Source organism: Gorilla gorilla, chromosome 4, assembly GCF_029281585.2.
Source record: "Gorilla gorilla gorilla isolate KB3781 chromosome 4, NHGRI_mGorGor1-v2.1_pri, whole genome shotgun sequence".
In the NCBI taxonomy this organism is placed as follows: Eukaryota; Metazoa; Chordata; class Mammalia; order Primates; family Hominidae; genus Gorilla; species Gorilla gorilla.
In genome coordinates this window covers 61,036,348-61,061,408 of record NC_073228.2, presented here as the reverse complement: position 1 = coordinate 61,061,408, position 25,061 = coordinate 61,036,348, and the positions used below count along the sequence as shown (strand labels likewise).

General features: G+C 42.0%; 1 protein-coding gene across 12 annotated transcripts in view; it reads right to left on the bottom strand.

Annotated features, from left to right (window-relative positions):
• The window catches only part of LOC101125309 (polycomb protein SUZ12-like), a 73,237-nt gene that overhangs the window by 24,710 nt on the left and 23,466 nt on the right, over nt 1–25,061 (bottom strand). For 5 of the 12 annotated variants that reach the window (XR_010133619.1, XR_010133618.1, XR_010133620.1 and 2 more), the window contains exons 2-3: nt 23,449–23,495; nt 23,295–23,342 (exon numbers count right to left, since the gene is read on the bottom strand). Coding sequence is in view for 5 of the 12 variants with exons in the window: in XM_055388628.2 (XP_055244603.1) it covers nt 23,295–23,342; nt 23,449–23,495 (95 nt within the window). In the remaining 7 variants the exon portion in view is untranslated. Of the gene's footprint in view, nt 1–16,086; nt 16,156–20,915; nt 20,970–23,294; nt 23,343–23,448; nt 23,496–25,061 lie in introns of those variants that run through there. The other 7 variants (XR_010133623.1, XR_010133622.1, XR_008680214.2 and 4 more) reach the window with 4 other exon arrangements.

Genomic DNA, 25,061 nt, shown 5'->3' with positions numbered 1-25,061 from the left:
AACAAACAACAAACAACAAAAAAGTATGCTATCAGTAGAGGACAAAATTATTATGGAAGAGTAGAACTATAAAGGTCCAAGCAGAGTTAGAAAGCATAGGGCCGGTGCCTATGGCCATACCACCCTGAATGCGCCAAATCTCGAAAGCTAAGCAGGGTCGGGCCTGGTTGGTACTCGGATGGGAGAAAGCAAAAATATAAAGTTAAAAACTAAGAATGGCGGGTGCGGTGGCTCATGCCTGTAATCCCAGCACTTTGGGAGGCCAAGGTGGGTGGATCATGAGATCAGGAGTTCAAGAGCAGCCTGGCCAAGATGGTGAAACCCCGTCTCTACTAAAAATACAAAAAAAAAAGTGCCAGGCGCGGTGGCAGGCGCCTGTAATCCCAGCTACTCGGGAGCCTGAGGCAGGAGAATTGCTTGAACTCAAAGGGCAGAGGAATCACTTGAACTCGGAGGGCGGAGGAGGCAGTGACCAAGATCGCACCACTGCACTCCAGCATGGGCGACAGAGTGAGACTCCGTCTCAAAAAAAAAAAAAAAACAAAACAAAAACAAAAACCTAAGAACCACCACCACAACTTAAGTATCAGCTGGGCGTGGTGGCTCATGCCTGTAATCCTAGCACTTTGGGAGATGAGGCGGGTGGATCACGAGGTCAGGAGATCAAGAACCATCCTGGCTAACACGGTGAAACCCAATCTCTACTAAAAATACAAAATTAGCCAGGCGTTGTGGCATGCGCCTGTAGTCCCAGCTACTCAGGAGGCTGAGGCAGGATAAGCACTTGAACCCAGGAGGTGGAGGCTGCAGTGAGCCAAGATTGTGCCACTGCACTCCAGCCTGGGCGACAGAGCAAGACTCTGTCTCAAAAAAAAAAAAAAAAAAAAAAAAATCGTATAAAACAGGAGTCTTAAAAACCTATTCTGTATAAACAATTCATATATTATAAACATTTTTACATCAATTAGATAATTTCTACATGATATTTTATTAAAAAGACAGCATTATCCTAGAAAAACTTCCATAAATACTACCTTACATAGCAGAATTAGCTAAAACCCAAAACATAAGTGAAAGACGAATATTCTACAATTCTCACATTAGAAGATAATCCACCAGTCACAACAAATCTATCCTACTCTTTGTTGCTTCAATTAAACCTACATACTAAGACCAGATTAACTTTCATAAGAATCTACTTTTTATCTATCATTCCTTTCTCCACATCTACTGAGACCCCAACTACCACATCTTTTGTCTAACTGCTGAAATGGTTCTCATTTCTTGTTCTACGAAAGCCTTACATATGAAAATAGAATCGAATTTATAGAGTTAGAAAATCCAAGTTTGAATTCTGGTGCCACTTATTCGCTGTGGTCTGTTATCTATAAAATGAGGATATTTTCTCTCACAAAGAGTGTGAGGCTTAAGATTTTGTTTTTTGCTTTCAGACAGGGTCTCGTTGTGTCACCCAGACTTGGTGTACAGTGGCACAATCTAGGCTCACTGCAACCTCCAACTTCCAGGCTCAAACGATCCTCCCACCTCAGCCTCCAAGAGTAGCTGAGACTACAGGCATGCACCATCACGCCTGGCTAGTTTTTGCACGTTTGTGGAGTCAGGGTTTTGCCATGTTGCCCAGGCTGGTCTCAAACTCCTGAGATCAAGAGATCCACCCGTCTCAGCCTCCCAAAGTGCTGGGATTACAGGTGTGAGCCACTGCGCCTGGCCTGTTTAAGGTTTTAATTCAATTATTTTCTTTTTCTTTTAGAGACAGGGTCTCGCTGTGTTGCCCAGGCTGGTAATGAACTCCTGGGCGCAAGTGATCATCCCACCTCAGCCTCCCCAAGTGCTGCGATTATAGGCATGAGCCACTGTGCCCAGTCAGGCTTGCAGAAAGTAATAAAGTATCCAGCAAGATACTCTCTCCCTCTTCTACAAAGACCCTAAACCAAATCAATCAAGAGCTAAATGACCACTTTATCCCTTTACAAGCACTCTTATTTACCACTGTTTAGTCACTATTTTTCCATATACATCTTTTTATTAGTGTCCCTAGCACCTAGCAGTGTCTTACAGAAAATGACCCAACAAATTTTTTTCATAAGATAACGTCCTCCTAGAGTAATACAAATTTAAAGGTCAGGAATGATGGCCCATTACACTGCAGTACTATTAGTATTATTTACATTATTTTTCTGAGAAGTGTGAGGGTAAGCTCCAACTCTGAAATGCCAGAAAGATCTTGCATTTATTTACCCCAGAGAATATTTTAAATCAGTATTACTTAAAATGTTGTCTACAAACTGAGGTCATTAGGAAAAATGTTACCATTCTACAACAACTCAAGAACTTGAGAATACTACTAACAACACACTGAAAATTAACAAATAAACAAAATGATCTTTCACCACAGGTGATTTGAGACAGTTTTAAATGGTACATTATACCTTACATAGGATAGCCTGTATAACCAGCTTTTTTTGTTTTGTTTTGTTTTTCTTTGAGACGGATTCTCACTGTAGCCCAGGCTGGAGTGCAGTGGCACGATCTCAGCTCACTGCAACCTCCCACCTGGGTTCAAGTGATTCTCCTGCCTCAGTCTCTGAGTAGCAGGGATTACAGGTGCCCGCCACCATGCCAGGTTAATTTTCCTATTTTTAGTAAAGATGAGGTTTCACCACGTTGACCAGGCTGGTCTAGAACTCCTGACCTCAGGTGATCCACCCGCCTCGGCCTCCCAGTGCTGAGATTACAGGTATGAGTACTGGGCCCAGCCAACCAGCCATTATTATACCAGTGTTTCTTTGTGAGAAAGAATTTTTTTTTTTTTTTGAGACGGAGTCTCGCTCTGTCACCCAAGCTGGAGTTCAATGGCGTGATCTCGGCTCACTGTAACTTCTGCCTCCTAGGGTTCAAGCCATTCTCCTGCCTCAGCCTCCTGAATAGCTGGGAGTCAGGCACATGCTGCCATGCCCAGTTAATTTTTTGTATTTTTTAGTGGAGAGAGGTTTCGTCGTATTGCCCAGGCTGGTCTCAAACTCCTGAGCTCAGGCAATCCACCCGCCTCAGCCTCCCAACGTGCTAGGATTACAGGTGTGAGCCACCATGTCCGGACTTTGAGAAAGAATTCTAAATTTCAATTAACCAATTTTAAAAGGCAACATTGGGGCCAGGCACGGTGACTCACACCTGTAACCCCAGCACTTTGGGAAGGAGGCAGGGGGAATCACTTGAAGTCAGGAGTTGGAGACCAGCCTGGCCAACATGGTGAAACCTTGTCTCTACTAAAAATACAAAAAATTAGCCAGGCGTGGTGACACCTGCGTGTAATCCCAGTTACTCAGGAGGCTGAAGCAGAATAACTTGAACCTGGGAGGCAGACATTGCAGTGAGCCAAGATCACACCACTGCACTCCAGCCTAGGTGACAGAGCAAGTCTCAAAAATAAATAAATAAATAATAAATAAAGGTGACATTGGGAATGTGACTTGCTATGCATAATTTCCCCTTCCTCACCTAAAAGTAAACACTCTGGCTGGGCGCAGTGGCTCACGCCTGTAATCCCAGCACTTTGGGAGGCCGAGGCGGGCAGATCACAAGGTCAGGAGTTCGAGACCAGCCTGACCAACGTGGTGAAACCTCATCTCTACTAAAAACACACAAATTAGCTGGCCGTGGTGGCAGGCACCTGTAATCCCAGCTACTCAGGAGGCTGAGGCAGGAGAATCCCTTAAACCTGGGAGGCGGAGGTTGCAGTGAGCCGAGATTGCGTCACTGCACTCCAACCTGGGCAACAGAGCGAGACCCCGTCTCAAAAAAAAAAAAGTAAACACTCTGATATGTACCTAGAATAAAGTGTACCAATGATCCCTTCCATAGGTGGTTTGTTCCAAGGAAAAGGGCAAAGTTTTCTCTCCCTTCCCTCTCCCCTCTCTTGCAGCTACTTTGTCCACATCTTAATTGGTTAGGCTGGACCAGATGAACGGGAGGAAAAGAAACATGTAAGGTTGGTCAGGACTATTTGGTTTTAGGCCACAAAAAAATCTAGTTTACATGACCAGAATAAGATGTAAGAAACTTAGTTCATCTATGTCACATGCTCCCTGTATCTTCTCAGGAAGTAAGACACATGATAACAAGAAATCAGGTAGAGAATTTGAAATTTTGAGACGCAAATTTCAGCATTCCAAGCACAAACATCTGACAGTTCTGATACAGTCTACAGAAAATGATGCTAAGCTAATTCATAAGAGACTAATTTGAAATCTAATTCAAGGAAGAGCCTCCCATTTTAAGAACAGCCAGATCCCACAGAGGAAGTAATTTCTATGACAAGAGGACACCAAGATTAGTGCCTCTAATTTATATACATGAATCTGCTAGCGGCAGGAATAAGGCTTCATTTTAAAGGGTATGGCAGTATTACCTCAAAACAGGACAAGTCTGATAATCTACTTGGTTTCTATAGTTACATGTTAGCTATTCAACTTTTGTTATATACATTTCATCCTATGATATGTAAAGCTGAGAAACTCGTGTCTACATCAAGTCCAATATTCTGAAATCCAGGATCTCAAAATATAGGGGTCAGACGCATTTTGTAATGAGAAGATAAAGCTGAATGGTGGATGATGTGTGTGTGTCTATTAATTACAAATGGATCACTCTGCAGAAGTACTGTGAAGAAAACAAAGGAATTACTACAAAACCAAAAATTATACAAGGAATATTTTTACAATTTGTTCTTGAATATTCAAATTTTTAAGAATCAGATATGCTCAAGTGGCAACTGATGAGGCACCTTCAAGAGTAAGTATGCAAAAAGAAATGTATAGCCAGGTTCTGAAAAAAGAACAAAAACTCAAGACTGAAAAGATGACAATTTGAAAACAACTTCAAAGCTTATAGTCAAGGCAAAGTGTATTAAAAAAAAGAAAGGGAAAACATCAGATCTTATTAATGGTGGGAAAGACACACAACCAACCTAAGAGGTAGTCTACAGATTTTATTTATTTATTTATTTTGAGATGGAGTCTCCCTCTGTCACCCAGGCTGGAGTGCAGTGGTGCGATATCTACTCACTGCAACCTCCGCCTCCTGGGTTCAAGCAATTCTCCTGCCTCAGCCTCCCGAGTAGATGAAATTACAGGTGCACGCCACCATGTCCAGCTAATTTTTTATTTATTTATTTATTTTTGAGACAGAGTTTCACTCTGTAGCCAGGATGGAGTGCAGCGGTGTAATCTTGGCTCACTGCAACCTCCGCCTCCCAAGTTTAAGCAATTCTCCTGCCTCAGCCTCCCGAGTAGCTAGAAATACAGGCACGTGCCACCACGCCCAGCTAATTTTTGTATTTTTACTAGAGATGGGGTTTCACCATGTTGGCCAGGATAGTCTCAATCTCTTGACCTCATGATCCGCCTGCCTTGACCTCCCAAAGTGCTGGGATTACAGGCGTGAGCCACCGCACCTGGCCTAATTTTTTGCATTTTTAGTAGAGATGGGGTTTTCCCATGTTGGTCAAGCTGCTCTCGAACTCTTCACCTCAAGTGAACCGCCTGCCTCGACCTCCCAAAGTGCTAGGATACAGGCGTGAGTCACCATGCCTGGCCAGCCTAAAGATTTTAAAATGCAGCTAAATGTACAAAATAGAAAAGTAGGAAAAAATCATTAATACAACAGTTCTCTTAAAAATAATTTAATAGGTTGGATGCAGTGGCTCACGCCTGTAATCCTAACACTTTAGGAGGACAACGTGGGCAGATCACTTGAACTCAGTACTTCGAGTCACACTAGGCAATACGGTGAAACCTCATCTCTACAAAAAGTACAAAAGGGGCTGGGCGCAGTGGCTCACGCCTGCAATCCCAGCACTTTGGGAGGCCGAGGTGGGCGGATCATGAGGTCAGGAGATTGAGACATCCTGGCTAACACGGTGAAACCCCATCTCTACTAAAAATACAAAAAAATTAGCCAGGCGTGATGGCAGGCGCCTGTAGTCCCAGCTACTCCGGGAGGCTGAGGCAGGAGAATGGCATGAACCCAGGAGGCGGAACTTTGCAGTGAGCGGAGATTGCGCCACTGCACTCCAGCCTGGGTGACAGACCAAGACTCCGTCTCAACAACAACAAAAAAAAGTACAAAAGGTGAGCCAGGGCCAGGTGCAGTGGCTCACACCTGTAATCCAGCACTTTGGGAGGCTGAGGCTGGTAGATAACTTGAGGTCAAGAATTCGAGACCAGCCTGGCCAACATGGTGAAACTCCGTCTCTGCTAAAAATACAAAAACTGGCTGGGGGCAGTGGCTCACGGCTATAATCCCAGCACTTTGGGAGGCTGAGGCGAGCAGATCACCTGAGGTCAGGAATTCGAGACCAGCCTGCTCTACCTGGTGAAACCCTGTCTCTACTAAAAATGCAAAAAAATTAGCTAGGCGCGGTGGCAGGCACCTGTAATCCCGGCTACTCGGGAGGCTGACGCAGAAGAATCGCTCGAACCTGGGAGGTGGAAGTTGCAGTGAGCCAAGATCACGCCACTGTACTCCAGCCTGGGCAAGAAGAGAGAAACTCTCTATAAAAAAAAAAAAATACAAAAATTATCCGGGGATGGTGGTGCATATCTGTAATCCCAGCTACTCAGGAAACTGAGACAGGAGAATTACATGAACTCAGGAGGTGGAGGTTGTAGTGAGCAGAGATCACACCACTGCACTACAGCCTGGGCAACAAAGCAAGACTCCACCTGGAAGAGAAAAAAAAAAAAACAAAAAACATAGCCAGGTAGTCCCAGCTAATCAAGAGGCTGAGGAGAGAGGATGTCTTCATCCCAGGAGGTTGAGACTACAGTGAGCCATGATCGTGCCACTGCTCTCCAGCCCGGGCAATGGAGCAAGACTCTATCTCAAAAATAATAATAGTAATAAAATAAGGCCAGGCACGCTGGCACAGGCCTGTAATCCAGCACTTTGGGAGGTTGAGGTGGGTGGATCACTTGAGGTCAGGAATTCAAGACCAGATTGGCTAACACAGTGAAACCTAGTCTCTACTAAAAATACAAACATTAGCTGGGCATGGTGGCACATGCCTATAATCCCAGCTACCTGGGAGGCTGAGGCATGAGAATCCCCTGAACCTGGGAGGCAGAGGTTGCAGTGATCCTAGATGGTGACATTGCTGAGCCATAGAATGAGACTGTCTCAAAAAACCAAAATATATATATACATATATATACACATATATATATACACACACACGTATATATAGAGAGAAAAAAATAAATAATTTAAGAATTTAATGACTTTTTTACATACCACAATACTAGGCGAGAAGTGCAATAATAGCAGAGGTGGGTAGGGAGGGTTTTCGGTGATATCTCGAGGTTCTGAAGTGACCAAAGAGCAGCATCCTGCTCCTGGAACTCAGATTACAATCCTAACCATCATATGTACTACTGGTCTGATGTTAGAAGAAACAGAACAATGCAGAAACAATAACTATATATATTTTAAAACTGACTGGGTGCGGTGGCTTATGCCTGTAATCCCAGCAGTTTGGGAGGCTGAGGTGGGCCGATCACGAGGTCAGATCAAGACCATCCTGGCCAACATGGTGAAACCCCATCTCTACTAAAATACAAAACATTAGCCAGGCATGGTGGCGCACGCCTGTAGTCCCAGCTACTCCAGAGGCTGAGGCAGGAAAATTGCTGGAACCCAGGAGGCAGAGGTTGCAGTGAGTCGAGACTGCTGGCGACAGAGTGAGACTCCCTCTCAAAAAAATAGTAATATTGGCTGGGCGCGGTGGCTCACGCCTGTAATCCTAGCACTTTGGGAGGCCGAGGCGGACAGATCACGGGGTCAGATTGAGAACATCCTGGCTAACACGGTGAAACCCCATCTCTACTAAAAAATACAAAAAATTAGCCAGGCGTGGTGGCAGGCGCCTATAGTCCTAGCTACTCAGGAGGCTGAGGCAGAAGAATGGCGTGAACCTGGGAAGGCAGAGCTTGCAATGGGCCGAGATCGCACCACTGCACTCCAGCCTGGGCGACAGAGTGAGACTCCGTCTCAAAAAATAAAATAAAAAAATAATAATAATATACAACGTTAAAAACAACAGGCTGGGTGTAATGGTTCACACTTGTAATCTCAATGCTTGGAGAGGCTGAGACAGGAGGACTGTTTGAGGCCAGAAGTTTGAGACCATCTTGGGCAACATGACAAGATAATGGATCTCTACTAAAGTTTTTTTGACATGTAGTCTCACTCTGTCGCCCACGCTGGAGTGCAATGGCGCGATCTCTCCTCCCTGCAACTTCCATCTCCCAGGTTTAAGCGATTCTCCTGCCTCAGCCTCCTGACTAGCTGGGATTACAGGTGCACGACACTCTGCCCAGCTAATTTTCGTATTTTTAGTAGAGATGGGGTTTTTACCACGTTGGTCAGGCTGTTCTCAATCTCCTGACCTCGTGATCCGCCCGCCTCGGCCTCCAAAAGTGCTGGGACTACAGGCATGAGTCACCATGCCCGGCTACAAAATTTTTAAAAATCATCCCGGCATGGTATCTTGCGCCTGTGGTCCTAGGCTATTCGGTAGGCTGAGGCAGGAGGATCATTTGAGGCCAGGAGGTCAAGGGTAAAGTGAGTCATGATCGCACAATTGCAATCCAGCCTGGGTGATGAAGTGAGACCCTGTCTCCTAAAAAAACGTTTTTTAATAAAATAAAATAAGTGGGACATGGTAGCATGTGCCTGTAGTCCCAGCTACTCAGGAGGCTAAGGCAGGAGGGTTACTTGAGCCCAGGAGTTCACGGCTGTAGTTGAGCCATGATTACACCACTGTACTGCCGCCTCAGCGACAGGGCAAATCCTCATCTCTAAAAAGTAAAATAAAAAATAAAGTAAGACAACGGAGCCTGGAAGTTCGAGGATGCAGTAAGCTATGAATGTATCACTGCACTCCCGTGTGCGTGACAGAACAAGACCCCACCTCTTAGAGAACAAAAAAAAAAAAAAAAAGAAAGAACAAACGATTTTCTTAAGACCAACATCCTTAAATTACCTTGAAGACAATGCACTGTCTGGCCCTGGCCATCTGCTCCAGCTTCTCATACCACTCTCAAGGAGACTTGCTCTTTCTACACAGCTACTCTGGCATCAAATGCTTTATATGTAATATTCCCTTTAACTAGAACCACCTATTTGTTCATCCTCCCACCCCATTTTACTTCTGTACACTTCTTTCAAATCTCAGCTTATTTCTTCAGAGATGCCTTCCCTGATCATCATTATTCCCAAATCTAACACCTCAGATGAAAGCTGGTTCTCCTGTTTTATACACTCACAGTTTTCTTATGCTTTTCTTTCCCAGCACTTATTTCATATTTATTAAATGATTATGTCTTTCTCCCCTAAACACTAAGCTCCATAAAGGCAGGGCCTTCATCCATTTTGTTCACCATTATGTACCCAAGGGCTTAGTATAGTGCCTAGGACATTGCACACTACGGAAATGAAATGCGCAACCAAGAATATAGATGCAGGCCTTTTTATTGTAAAAATAAATGCTTAAAAACGGGGAGGTTTAGAAAAGGAAGGTTACTAATTCGAAAGCTTAGGTTGCATCAAAAACAAAAAGTCGGCTGGGCCCGGTGGCTCACGCCTGTAATCCCAACACTTTGGGAGGCCGAGGTGGGCAGGACACGAGGTCAGGAGTTTGAGACCAGCCTGACCAACATGGTGAAACCCTGTCTCTACCAAAAATACAAAAATTAACCAGGCGTGGTGGTGTGTGCCTGTAATCCCAACTACTCAGGAGGCTGAGGCAGGAGAACAGCTTGAACCCAGGAGGCGGAGGTTGCAGTGAGCCGAGATGGCACCACTGCACTCTTGCCTGGGCAACAAAGCAAGACCCCGTCTCAAAAATAAATAAATAAATAAATAAATAGTCAAAAAAGGCACATTGACTTATCAACCTACTAAAAATAAAAATGAGCCGGGCATGGTGGCTCACACCTGTAATCCCAGCACTTTGGGAGGCTGAGGCAGGTGGATCACAAGGTCAGGAGACCGAGACCATTCTGGCCAACATGGTGAAACCCCTTCTCTACTAAAAATACAAAAATTAGCTGGGCGTGGTACTGCGTGCCTATAATCCCCAGCTACTCGGGAGGCTGAGGCAGGAGAATTGCTTGAACCAAGGAGTTAGAGGTTGCAGTGAGCCGAGATCGCGCCACTGCACTCCAGCCTGGCGACAGGGCGAGACTCAGTCTCAAAAATAAAATAAAATTAAATTAAAATTAAAAAATAAAAATTGAGGCTGGGCATGGGGGCTCATTCCTGTAATCTCAGCACTTCAAGATGTCGAGGTAGGAGGATCACTTGAGGATAGGAGTTCAAAACTGGCCTGGGCAACATGGTGAGACCCTGACTCTACAAAAATTCAAAAAATTAGTGAGGTGTGACAGTACATGCCTGTAGTCCCAGCTATTCAGGAGGCTGAGGCAGGAGGATCCCTTTAGTCCACGAGTTAAATCCATCAGTGACCTGTCATTATGCCACTACACTCCAGCCTCGGTGACAAAGCGAGACCTTGTCTCAAAAAATAAAAATAAGGCCAGACATGGTGGCTCACACCTGTAATCCCAGCAATTTGGGAGGTCGAGGCGGGTGGATCACCTGAGGTCAGGAGTTTGAGACCAGCCTGGCCAATAGGTGAAACCCTGTCTCTACTGGAAAAAAAAACCCAAAAATTAGCCGGGTGTGGTGGCAGGTGCCTGTAATCCCAGCTACTGGGGAGGCTGAGGCTCGAGAACTGTTTGAACCTGGGAGGCGGAGGTTGCAGTGAGCCAAGATCATGCCACTATATTCCTGCCTGGGTGACAGAGCAAGACTTTGTCTCAAAAAATAAAAATATATACTTGAAAATAACCCTAATAAAAGTTCTAATTCAGGTATCCTTTGAGGGGATTTTTCTCCAGCTACTAACAGAAGACCAGGAATAGAAGAGGAATAAGGACAAGAGAGAAGTGACATTTTGCTTCGTTTGGCCCTGGTAAACACTCGGAAGCAACTCAGCTTTAAAAATCTTTTCACGATGCATTTTAGTCCATGGAGATGCACTCAGCACTCAAGAGTTGTTACCAGAGAATTCCAACATTGGGGACAGGCACAGTGGCACATGCCTGTAATCCCAGCACTTTGGGAGGCCACGGAAGGCGGATCACTTGAGGTCAGGAGTTCAAGACCAGCCTGACCAACATGGTAAAACCCTGTCTCTACTAAAAATACAAAAAGTAGCTGGGCGTGGTGGCAGATGCCTGTAATCCCAGCTACTCAGGAGGCTGAGGCATGAGAACTGCTTGAACCCGGGAAGAGGAGGTTGCAGTAAACCGAGATCACGCTACTGCACTTCAGCCTGAGCGACAAAGCTACATTCCATCTCAAAAAAACAGCAATAAAAAAAAGATAATTCCAAAATTGGTAGGACAGCATAAGAATCCCTAGAATCCTGCTAGCATATACAACTACACAAAGGCAAGAGATTTATTCTAATCAGCCATACTGCCTGGTCAAAATCCAAGAAAAATTCAAAACTGGAGTACCAGAAACAAGAGCTGGAAAGGATGTAAGGCATTATGTCAGACCTTCTGTAAAGAAAATAAAGGCCAGGCGTGGTGGCTCACACCTGTAATCCCGGAACTTTGGGAAGCCAATCTGAAAGGATCACTTGAGGCCAGGAGTTTGAGACCAGCCTGGGCAACATAGCAAGATCCTGCCTCTACGAAAATTTAAAAATTAGCCAGGCACGGTGGCATGCACTTGTAGTCCTAGCTATTCAGGAGGCTAAGATGGGAGGATGGTTTGAGGCCAGGAGTTAGAGGCTGCAGTGAGCAGCCACTTGTGCTCCAGCCTGGGCAACAGAGCAAGACCCTGTCTCTTAGAAAAAGAAGGCTGGGTGCAGTGGCTCACGCCTGTAATTGCAACACTTTGAGAGGCCAAGGTGGAAGGATCACTTGAGGTCAGGAGTTTGACACCAGCCTGGCCAACATGGTGAAACCCCGTCTCCACTAAAAATACAAAAAATTAGCCAGGCGTGGTGGCACGCACCTGTCCCAGCTACTCGGAAGGCTGAGGCAGAATGCCGTGAACCCGGGAGGTGGAGCTTGCAGTGAGCTGAGATGGCGCCACTGCACTCCAGCCTGGGTGACAGAGCGAGACTCCGTCTCAAAAAAGAAAAAAAAGAACAACCATTTAATAGCCCATGTTTTTCTATCAGCTCCTTCCACCAACAAGTTTCTGCAACTGACTGAAGACAACTGTAGGTCTAAAATATAAAAGACCATGAAACACCAACTTCTTTTGAACAGATAATGCTCATATCTTGGTTTAGTTTATAAATTACTACAAACGTCATAATAAACTCAGGCATTTATTTGACTGAACTCACTTTTGGGCTATACTACTATGGTATTTTTATCTTGATACCCCTTGAACTTTGAGGAATGAAATATATTGGGCTCAGGAGCAGACATACTATAACTTTGGCAGTGCTAAAAGAACATGGATTCTAGTGGAAGACTCCCAGACTAGACCTGTACAGATCCGGGACCCAGTCAAACTGAAATAGTACAAAGAATATATGCCGGGCGCGGTGGCTCACGCCTGTAATCCCAGCACTTTGGAAGGCCAAGATGGGCGGATCACAAGGTCAGGAGATCGAGACCATCCTGGCTAACACGGTGAAACCCCGTCCCTACTAAAAATACAAAAAATTAGCCAGGCGAGGTGGCGGGCGCCTGTAGTCCCAGCTACTCAGGAGGCTGAGGCAGGAGAATGGCGTGAACCCCGGGGGGCAGAGCCTGCAGTGAGCCAAGATCGCGTCACTGCACTCCAGCCTGGGTGACAGAGCGAGACTCCATCCAAAAAAGAAAAAAAAAAAAAAAAAAAAGAATATAAATGGAGGAGAGATACTTTTGTGTATGATTTAAGATATTAACTTCTACTAACTAATGTTATGGAACAACAAAGATTTATCATCTTTTTTCTTTTTTTTGAGACAGAGTCACATCTTGCCCAGGCTGGAGTGCAGCAGCACAATCTTACCTCATTGCAACCTCTGCCTCCCGGGTTCAAGGGCTTCTCCTGCCTCAGTCACCCAAGTAGCTGGAATTACAGGTGTACACCACCTCGCCTGGCTGATTTTTGTGTTTTTTGTAGAGAAAGGGTTTTCCCCTGTTGGCCAGGGCAGTCTCAAATTCCTAGCCTCAAGTGATCCTGGGATTACAGGCGCCTGCCATCACACCCAGCCTTTTTTTTTTTTTGAGACCGAGTCTCAAAGGTCCCAGCCTCAGCCACCAAAATGCTGGGATTATAGGTGTGAGCCACTATGCCCGGCCTGTGTTATCTTTTAAGAATTTGACAATAGATTTTAGAAGCAAATATTTATACTGCTGGCATCATATACTGGTGTTTAGGGCCTTCTTACAACCCTGTGTGATAGGTTTAGGAGAAAAATAAGATTACCTTAATTTGAAATAAGAAATAGATTAAAGGAGGCTGGGCGCAGTGGCTCACGCCTGTAATTCCAGCACTTTGGGAGGCTGAGGTGGGCAGATCACCTGAGGTCAGGAGTTCAAGAAAAAATGAGCTGGGTGTGATGGCGGGCACCTGTAATCCCTGCTACTTGGGAGGCTGAGGCAGGAGAACGCGGGAGGCAGACGTTGCAGTGAGCGGAGATCACGCCATTGCACTCCAGCCTGCACAACAAGAGCAAACCTCCGTTTCAAAATAAATAAATAAATAAATAAATACAAAAATTGGCCAGGCTTGGTGGCTCACACCTGTAATCCCAGCACTTCGGGAGGCCAAGGCAGGCGGATCACTTGAGGTCAGGAGTTCAAGACCAGCCTGGCCAACATGGTGAAACTGTTTCTACTAAAAATACAAAATTAGCTGGGTGTGGTGGTGCATGTCTGTATTCCCAGCTATTCAGGAGGCTAAGACAGGTGAATCGCTTGAGCCCGGGAGGTGGAGGCTATAGAGCCAAGATCGCGCCACTGCACTCCAGCCTCAGCAAGAGGGAGACTCGGTCTCAAAAAAAAAAAAAAAAAAAGGCTGGGTGTGATGGCAGGCGCCTGTAATCCTAGGTAATTGGGAGGCTGAGGCAGGATAATTGCTTGAATCCAGGAGGTGGCAGTTGCAGTGAGCTGAGATAGCACCACTGCACGACTCCATCTCAAAAAAAAAGAAATAGATTAAAGAAAGTTAATAATGTAGGGTCTTAGCAGTAAACTTAAAATGACACACTTTCTTAATTCATCTTAGTGCCTCTGGGAGCAATACTGAGACATTCATAAGAATCTTGAGAGGCTTAAATGGCCAACTCACTGGTCCTAGCTAGACCCTAAAGACTGAAAAAATTCTCTTCCAAAACTACCAGCAGGAATTTATGTAACCCTCTGATTTTAATCTTTGAGTTGCTATTGAACCACTGGGTCAAAAGGAACAAAATTACTGGGGAAACAATTGTTCAGAGAGAATTGAACAGTATGTATCTCCCACACACTCTTACTTAGGGAAGCTCTGTAATTTCAAACCCAATGTCACAATCAGATAGTAATAGGGTTTAGTAGTGAAGGTAAACCTTGATGAGGAAGATGAAGAAAAGGGTCCAGTGTTCTTGTTGTTGGTTCATGCTTCCTTCTCACTTGAACCCTGAAATGACTATAGGGCAAACTTTTAATGAGGTCAGGAGAAAAGAAGCAGGGAGGTCAGACCAGGATCTTACTACAGTCTGTATTTTAAGTTAAAAAGGCCCTGAGGATCCCAAGAGCTCTGTCTAGGGTGGGTGACCAGACAAGAATCTGGAATATAAATTCTAGTAAAGAAAAATGTGCGTGCACCGCGAATATTCTCAGTTCTATCTTATAGGGTCCTCCCTGGGCATTAACAGATGTACCAGGTAACAATTCAGGATCTCAGCTTCTAGAATGGACTATCACAGTTTATTTACAAGTCAGGACTGCCTAGACATGGAAATATAAATTATACTTCAACCCCACAAGATTGCAGGATATAAAATAAAAAATATCATTTTACAATCCAAGTAAAAAAATCACTTAATTCCAAAGCCAAACTTAAAATAGAAGGAAGCCAAACTGAAAAAAAGGAAGTCTTTTACCAGTCAACAGAACAATGGGAAAACAATGAGATGCATAAATGATGCATCATTAAGTGTATATCCTATCTAAATTCGTAAGCTGTGATTTAAAACTAGGAGGAAAAGAAAAATGCACTGTGACAAATTTTCCAACTCTATTTTTTCAAGAATCTAATATTTTTAGTTCTGCATTCTCTCTAAAGGTAGTTAATGAATGAACAAACACCACCCAAGCTGCTGTTTCTCCTCAGAATATTCAATTTTCTATCAAAAATATCAAAAAGTAAAGTTTACATATCAAAAAATAAATAGAAGCATACCATCTAGAGTAGACAGATATCAGACTAGTCAGAACATTTAGGGATTCGTTCTAGGTATATATTTGATAATGTACAATAAGTAGATTCTGTCCAAATGTTCAAGTTTCTGAAACTATGTGAGAAACATATTTCAAATATGAAATAAAAGTTATGAATGTTGCCTGACAGATTTAAATGAGAAGAAAAAGATGGAAAAAAAGAGAACCCCTCTCATATTTGAGAATAACTTACAAGATATGTGATATTGTGAAGTCCCTGCCACAGTACCTACCACATATACTATAAATGTGAGTATCCCTCTTTAAATGAGGTGGTAGAGTTAAGACCAATGGCAGAAGTCAGAGGTTTCGCTCAAAATGGAAGAAACTGGTAATAAAGATAAACAATAATAAATACAACTACACTGGAGGTATTCAAGCCACAGCTTAAGTATTCTCTGCCAGGAATGCTACAGAAATTTCTGACTTGTGTGTGTGTTTGGACCAAACTGACCTCTAAGATTCCTTCTAACTCCTTATATCAAGGTGATCACTAGGAAAATGATCACTGTAATTTTTCCTCTTTCCTAAGGTATATCACTTAATGTAAACTGATAGGTTATCTTACCTATGAGATTCTTGCTCTCCTTTCATTTTCTCTACTTTTGATAACATATCATCAACTTTAAATGTTTTCCTGGAAGAAACAGATAAACAAAATAATCACTTCTCAACTGGATAAAAGAAACAAATTATACTTTATTGTCACTCTAATAGGCAAGATGGAAATCAGATTTTGATTATTTTTAGTAAGATAAACTATGGATGATTAGCCATAACAATGAATACTATGGAGACGGTGTATAATACAGCACACAAGCCTTCAAGCCCCATCTAAAATGCCAACTTGTTTTCATTAAACCTTTTACCCAATTATTCCCAAACCAGTGATTTCTCCTTACCCATGGTACTTGGTTTATATTTATTTTGACACTTAGTTTTCATTCAGTTTCCTACATGTAAAACTCATGTAAATATTTTATTTCTCCTACTAGATTATACACTCCTGAAGGGCAGTAATTGCTCTTCTTCAAGGAAAGCTATGCAGTGCTGGCATAGTGCCTTATACTTGGTAGGTATTCAAGTATCTGTTGAATTAAGCCAAACAAATATAAATTATGTGTATTCTGAAACACTTAATACGTCTACTAAGCAACACAAAAAATATGTACTAGCACCATCACATAAAAAAAGAAATATTCTATAAAATATATTTGAAGTTCATAAGGTATCCTGAAAGATTATCAGCAAAGCCTAAAGCTCAATGATATGTCATATTAAAGAGATGGCTGTTGACATCATGAAAAAATTTTGAAGTTAGGGAATGATCCATCAAATCGTAATAAAACTATTACCTTTTAACTCGACAAGTTTAAGAGAAAAAATCTATTTCCCAAAAAATAGAAACTTAAGTATAACTTCTCAAAGCAATTAAAGAATGAATGGATTGTAAAACAAGCCTCATCTTAGTTCTTAAGGTGGTCTATGACATGTTCTAGAGATAGAGTCTAAAAATCTATACCCATATAAAATTTAATTAGAAAAAATGTTTCTCTTTATACTCATATAGTCCCTTCCTCCTTAGGACTTGAAAAGCCAAATGTATTCCACATCAATTTGTTACTTTATAATGCTTGAATGCAGACACCAAAAATTACGAATAATCTCATTCGTCAAAAAGAGTTTTTTGTTTGTTTTCTTTTTGTTTGTTTTGTTTTGTTTTTGAGATGGGAGTGTCACTCTTGTTGCCCAGGCTGGAGTACAATGACGTGATCTCGGCTCACTGCAACCTCCGCCTCCCAGGTTCAGACAATTCTCCTGCCTCAGCCTCCCGAGTAGCTGGGATTACAGGTGTGCACCACCACGCCCAGCTAATTTTTGCATTTTTAGTAGAGACAGGTTTTCACCATGTTGGTCAGGCTGGTCTTGAACTCCTGACCTCAGGTGATCTATCCACCCCTGTCTCCCAACGTGCTAGGATTAAAGGGTGTGAGCCACCATGCCTGGCCAAAAAAGAGCTATTTATTGTATTCAACTACTGTAAAAATTATCAGTAGAGAAATGTTAATGTAAATATATTATAGTAAACTACTGATATTAGAGCAGAATTGATGCAATCTGTATTTCAAGTGAATGAGAAGAGCCTCCATAGCGAAGCTCTTAAGGGAAAAAAAGCTTCTCTAACTTTAGAGTTACTGAAAACTTCAATATTAAAGTTTCATCCAAGAGTATAGTAAGAAGTGCTTTCTGAAGGACGGCTATATATTTTCAATCTCCACAGATAAGAGAGAAAAAAGAACAAAAATAAAGGACTCTTTTAGGCTAGTTGCAAAGAGCTATTCAGTATAAATACTGAAAGTTACTATTGGGGAGGGCCATGAAATTACTGAAAACTTTTCAGAATAATGTTTATGTAATGATTAAGAAATTCCGTCTGCAGAAAAAGACTGTACATTCTAAGGTTCATCTCATCTACCTTTATGAAGCTGTATACAGGAGAAGTGAATAGAACTGAATATTAACCATTTGAAACAGATAAGATCACAAAAGCAACCCAGCCTTCCTTAGGAAAAAAACAAAACAAACCTCATAAGCAACTATATAAAAGCCGCTCCTCCCCCAACACCAAGGATTTCTGTTCTTTAGAAAGGTAATGTTACTGTAGGTCAGATTTAAAGAAGGATATAATTATCAAAAGGTCATCGAAAAGGAGCATATTTAAAAATTCAAGAAATTTCAGAAAATTTTCTTGGGAGACTTCAGAAACAGCTCACACGAAATCTAGCAAAATGGATTCAATAAAAGATGCCCTTCTCGTGACCTGTATTTTTACTTTGTTGGGGCAGTGTTAGCCTATGGAAGTTGAATACTTCTAGAAAGAGTAAAGCACGAGCTGACTTTAATATACCAGAATTAATATCACGACTGAGAGTATGACGTTAAAGGGAGTGATATGCTTATTCCAACAATGGATATTATGTTGTTGTAATAGTAAAAAAGGAGTTCTGAAAACATTTTGAGAAAAGACGACAATCACTGGGCTAAATCTGCCACCTTCCAAAGTCACCAACTACGCTGAAGACAACAGCGAATGAGTTGTGCTTTAATTTCTTAATAATTAGTCCTAATAAGTAATAAGATCAGGCATCTAACAAGATGATTAAATGATTCCCATACTTTTTTTTTGAGACACCGTCTCCCTCTACTGCCCAGGCTAAAGTGCACTGGCACATTCATAGCAACTTTCGAACTTCTGGGCTCAGGTGATCCTCCTGCCTCAGCCTCCTGAGTATTTGGGACTATAGTCATGAGCTACAACGCCCAGCTAATTTTTTAAAATTTTTTGTAGATATAGGGTCTCGCTATGTTGCCAGGGCTGACCTGTAACTTTCGCCTTTAAATATAAACTTGTTCACTTGATACGCTCAAATAAATATAATCTTGCACCTAGGACAAAAAACTTGCATTCATAATTACATATGGTTAAGTACTAAATGTTACGCAAGCAATCCTCCCAACTCAGTCTCCCAAAATGCTGAAATTACAGGTCTGAAACACCATGCCTAGCCTATTCCTACCCATTTCTGTAGGAACTAAACTAGGTGGGACTTAAATTTGTTTCTTGGCTGGCAGATGGCTTAAAAATTCCCCAAAGACTTTTTTTTTTTTAACCTAAAGGGCAATAATTAAGAAAATCAGTTTTTACTTAACCAAGCTTTTAAAATTATCTCTACCCATGCAGACAACAGAAACATATCTTGCAATGGGACAAATTAATAAACATGACGGGAAAATGGAACTTAGATTTTAAATGTGTACTTTTTAGCAGGACGCTAGGTGGTTCACACCTGTAATCCTAGCACTTTGGGAGTCCGAGGTGGGCAGATCACCTGAGGTCGGGAGTTCGAGACCAGCCTGACCAACATGGAGAAACCCCATCTCTCCTAAAAATACAAAATTAGCCAGGCATGGTGGCGCATGCCTCTAATCCCAGTTACTCGGGAGGCTGAGGCAGGAAAATCACTTGAACCCAGGAGGTGGAAGTGGCAGTGAGCCAAGATTGCACCATTGCACTCCAGCCTGGGCAACAAGCGCGAAACTCCATCTCAAAAAATTATAATAATAATAAAATAAATGTGTACTTTTTACTCTATGAATGCAAATTTATTTTATAATAATTTAATGACTTTGTAAATTAAGATCAGGTTGCATCCTAGGCAGCAACTCAACTGACCTTCTATATTAAAAATGCTTTGATGGCCAGGCACGGTGGCTCACGACTGTAATCCCAGCACTTTGGGAGGCCAAGGCAGGCGGATCATGAGGTCAGGAGTTTGAGACCAGCCTGACCAACATGGTAAAACCCTGTCTCTACTAAAAATACAAAAATTAGCTGGGCGTAGTGCCACACGCCTGTAATCCCAGCTACTCAGGAGGCTGAGGCAGAATTGCTTGAACTTGGGAGGCAAAGATTGCAGTGAGCCGAAATTGCACCACGGCACTCCAGCCTAGACGACAGAGCAAGACTCTGTCTCAAAAACTAAAAAAAAAAAAAAAAAAAAAGCTTTGATGAAACAAAACAGTTAGTCGAATTCTACTAGTTTTATAGAATAAATCAAGGATGGGGAAAGTATGGACCATGGTCAAATCTGGCCTATCGGCCTGTTTTTGTACAGCCTGGAAGGTAAGAATGGTTTTTACAGATAAACATTAGCAATTGATTTGATTATAGAAAACACTAACTCTGAACCCCAATTCAGCTAAGTGTTATCTCCCCTACCCTCACAAAAATAAAATTCTCATTTCTCATTAGTAGGCCTGTATTACAAAATGTTGTATCTTATATTGTTGTATTTTTATCAACAAAAAATTTACAGATTGACATTTTGGACTGAAATTTTAAAAAACTGTAAATTTTTTCTTTCTTTTAATATTAAGTACCTACATAATATCCTCCATTTTGCATCCTGGCCACAAAGCCTAAAATAATTACTATTTACTGGTCCTTTACAGAAAAAGCATGCTGAATGCTGGCAAAAATCAAATAATGGAGTAGACAGGTAAAGGGTGGACAAAACTAATTCTGTAACCTAATTCATCACCTCCTTTTTGGTTACTTAGGTGCTCAGCAATTTTCACCTATTAATTGCAATGCAAACTTGCGCATGCACGCTCTCTATTCAGAAAGATTGCCAAAAGACAAATAATTTTCACACTTCGATCCTTCAAAATACAAGTAGATTTACAAAACTCAACTATGTCTTGCTATAGAAATGTGATACCTACTTAATAAACAGTAGCAGTCCACCAAAGAGCTTAGTTTCAAACTCTCTCCAGATAACTTGATGGTTTTACTAAAACCATAATGACGATACCAAATGCTTAACACAATTCTCACCTTTAAATGTAAACTTGTTCACCTGATACTCTCAAATAAATATAATCTTGCACCTAGGACAAAAAACTTGCATTGATAATTATGTATGGTTAAGTACTAAATGTTACACAGCAAAAATAAGCTGTCTCCCACCTCCAGACCCCACTTTAAAATCTAATAATTTAAGACTTCATTGTTTTTAAAAAACCTTCATCCTATTGATTTCAAAAAGTGTTTCCCCTTCAATAAGACCACCACCAAGGCCGGGTGCTGTGGCTCAGGTCTGTAATCCCAGCACTTCAGGAGGCCAAGGTGGGTGGATCACCTGAGGTCAGGAGTTCAAGACCAGCCAGGCCAAAATGGCAAAACCCCGACTTCATGAAAAATACAAAAAATTAGCCAGGCGTGGTGGTGGGCACCTGTTATCTCAGCTACCTGGGAAGCTGAGACAGGATAATCCCTTGAACCCAACGAGGTGGAGGTTGCAGTGAGCCAAGATTGCACCATTGCACTCCAGCCTGGGCAACAAGAGTGAAACTCTGTCTCAAAAAAAACAAAAAACAAAAAAACAAAAAACAAAAAACCAAAGATATAAAATGAGACTTTCTGAACCCAGCATTACAAGAGTTAATTCAAATTACACATAATAATCAAAAGTTAACTTAAATTTTACGTAACAAATACAGTTACCCTGAGCCCTTTAGTAAATATTTAAATCCTCAACTTCTATCAAACTTGAAAATAACCAGTGGAGGCCAGGCGCAGTGGCTCACACCTGTCATCTCAGCACTTTGGGAGGCCAAGGCGGGAAGATCATGAAGTCAGGAGTTTGAGACCAGCTTGGCCAACATAGTGAAACCCCATCTCTACTAAAAATACAAAAAATTAGCTGGGTGTGGTGGCAGGAGCCTGTAATTCCAGCTACTCGGGAGGCTGAGGCAGGAGAATTGCCTGAACCCGGGAAGCGGAGGTTGCAGTGAGCCGATATCGCACCACTGCACTCCAGCCTGGGAGACAAGAGTGAAACTCCATCTCAAAAAAAGAAAAAGAAGGCCAGGCTGGGCATGGTGGCTCACTCCTGTAATGCCAGCACTTTGGGAGGCTGAGGCAGGCGGATCCTGATGTCAGGAGATCGAGACCATCCTGGCTAACACAGAGAAACCCCGTCTCTACCAAAAATACAAAAAATTAGCCAAGCGTGGTGGCACGCGCCTATAGTCCAAGCTACTCGGGAGGCTGAAGTAGGGTAATCTCTTGAATCTGGGAGGAGGAGGTTGCAGTGAGCCGAAATTGCACCACTGCACTCCAGCCTGGGAGACAGAGAGAGACTCCGCTTCAAAAAAAAAAAAAAAAAAAAAAGGCCAGGCACGGTGGCTCATGCCTGTAATCCTAGCACTTCAGAAGGCCGAAGCGGGTGGATCACCTGAGGTCAGGAGTTTGAGACCAGCCTGGCCAACATGGGGAAACCCCGTCTCTACTAAAAATACAAAACTTAGCCAGGTGTGGTGGCAGGCGCCTGTAATCCCAGCTACTTGGGAAGCTGAGGCAGGAGAATCGTTTAAACCCAGGAGACAGAGGTCACAGTGAGCCGAGATGAGTGAGACTTCTCTCAAAAAAACAAAAACAAAACAACAACAACAATAAAAAAAAAAAATGAGGCTGAGGCAAGAGAATGGCATGAACCCAGTAGGCGGAGCTTGCAGTGAGCCGAGATCGTGCCACTGCACTCCAACCTGGACAACAGAGACTCTGTCTCAAAAAAACAAACAAACAAACAAAAAAAAGAGAAATAACCCATGGCACAGAGTAAAAATATAATCAGTAAAATCACTTTATTCACTTAACTACTAAAATCAGTTGTTTTTTTTTTTTAGTTTGAGGTAGAGTCTCGCTCTGTTGCCCAGGCTGGAGTGCAACGGCGCAATCTCGGCTCACTGCAACCTCCACCTCCCGGGCTCAAGCAATTCTCCTGCCTCAGCCTCCCAAGTAACTGGGATTACAGGCACACACCACCACGCCCGGCTAATTTTTGTTTTAGTAGAGATAGGGTTTTGCCATGTTGGCCAAACTGGTCTCAAACTCCTGCCCTCAAGTGATCCGCCCAACTTGGCCTCCCAAAGTGCTGGGATTATAGGCATGAGCCACCACACCCAGCCTCATTTCTATTAGGGGAAAAAAAAAAAAAAGCTAATAACAACCTGAGACTTACAAACATCATACTATTGAAAACCACTGTGCAACCAATTCAACCAGTCACTCTCTCACTTCAGTTTTCATATTAAATCTTTAGTTAGAAATAGTACTTACTTTTGTTCTTTTTTTTTTAATTTTGAGAAATAGTACTTTAAAATAAAACTAACATGGTTTGATCAGCTTGAAATAAGATTCATAAAATGTACCTTTTGATGTTTGTTCTGGAGTTTCGATGAGACATGTAAGTAAGAGTTCTGTGCAAAAATATTGGCGACAAAAAGAGTTTTAAAAATGTTAAAATTGAATACAGATGCAGTTATAAGAGAGAAATAATATTGATGAATTTTGTTGACTACTTACTGCTATGAGATTCCGAGTTTGAAGAAATCTACAGATCTGTGTTGGCTCTAGGTAATAGGAAACAAAATCCAAACGTGATCTAAACTTACTTGTCAGAAAAATATCAACCGAGACCATGTTATAATCAATATAAACTTGTCATCTGCTATGGAAATCATGCACTAAATATTTATATCGCACTAAATATTTACATCAAGAAAGTATGCACAGTAAGATCAAAAGGTATTCAATCAATGGCATACACTGACAAAGTTCATCTACGCTTTTTATACTGAAGGTTCTCTACAATATTTTTCTTAAGCCTTTCTAAGATAGTTATTGTTACCAAGCAGAACTCAAGAGAAGTAGTTGTACTCATTTAACTTAGCTAATTTAAACTATTTATAACCGATTTTCTTCCAAAAAGCAGCTGTAATAGGTAGCTGGAGTCAACAAAAGAACTACTGATTGATGCCAAACAAGATGAAAATTTCACTTTTTAAATGGTCACTTAAAAAATTTGTAGTCAGCCGGCCAGGCGCGGTGGCTCACGCCTGTATTCCCAGCACTTTGGGAGGCTGAGGTGGGCAGATCACCTGAGGTCGGGAGTTCGAGACCGGCCTGACCAACATGGAGATACCCTGCCTCCACTAAAAATACAAAAATAGCCAGGCATAGTGGCGTATGCCTGTCATCCCAGCTACTTGGGAGGCTGAGGCAGGAGAATCACTTGAACCTGGGAGGCAGAGGTTGCCGTGAGCCGAGATCGCGTCATTGCACTCCAGCCTGGGCAACAAAGAGCGAAACTCCGTCTCAAAAAAAAAAAAAAAAAAAAAAATTGTAGTCAGCCAAAACAGAATCCTAACACATCCCAATACAGATATGATGACATCCTAATACAGATCCAGACATTCCTAATACAGGTATGATGAAAGTCAGTCAAGATTTTTTTTTTCTTTTTTTGAAAAGGGGTCTTGATATGTTGCCCAGGCTGGTCTCAAACTCGTGGGCTCAACAGATCCTCCTGCCTCAGCCTCCAGAGTAGCTAGGATTACAGGTGGGATCCACTGCACTCAAAAGTCAGTCAATGTTGAAATAAATCTCGGACACAAACTGCAGCAAAAATTCTCAATAAATATTCCTAATTATAAAGTTGTATCTATTTTGTTCAATATAAATATTACCTCAATACATTTTTTACACAATCGACAGATTCACAAAACCGTCTTTCTAACGCTTAAAATGAGTTGAATTAAATTTCAAATTAGTTAAAATGTAACTTGTTATACAGGACTTAAGTGGATGAAAATTACATATACTATTATATTAGTTACATTAATGACCTATTAGTATCACGTTGTCATTATACAGCAGTATCAGAATAAACCAAATAGAAATAACTATGTGAATAATTACATTCAAGTATTTAAACTTTCCAGTAAACAACTTCAAGTTGTTTTATGACCAGATCTAGCTCTTAATGACACTTGACTTCCCTGAGGTCGACTCATCAGAACGCAAATAGTTAAAACTTTCTTGGAGGATGTGTCTTCTCTTAACATTCAGAAAGAACTTTTAAAATTTCCACCTAAATCTTCAATTGGTTAGTTTTATTTTAAATTAACTAAAGGGAG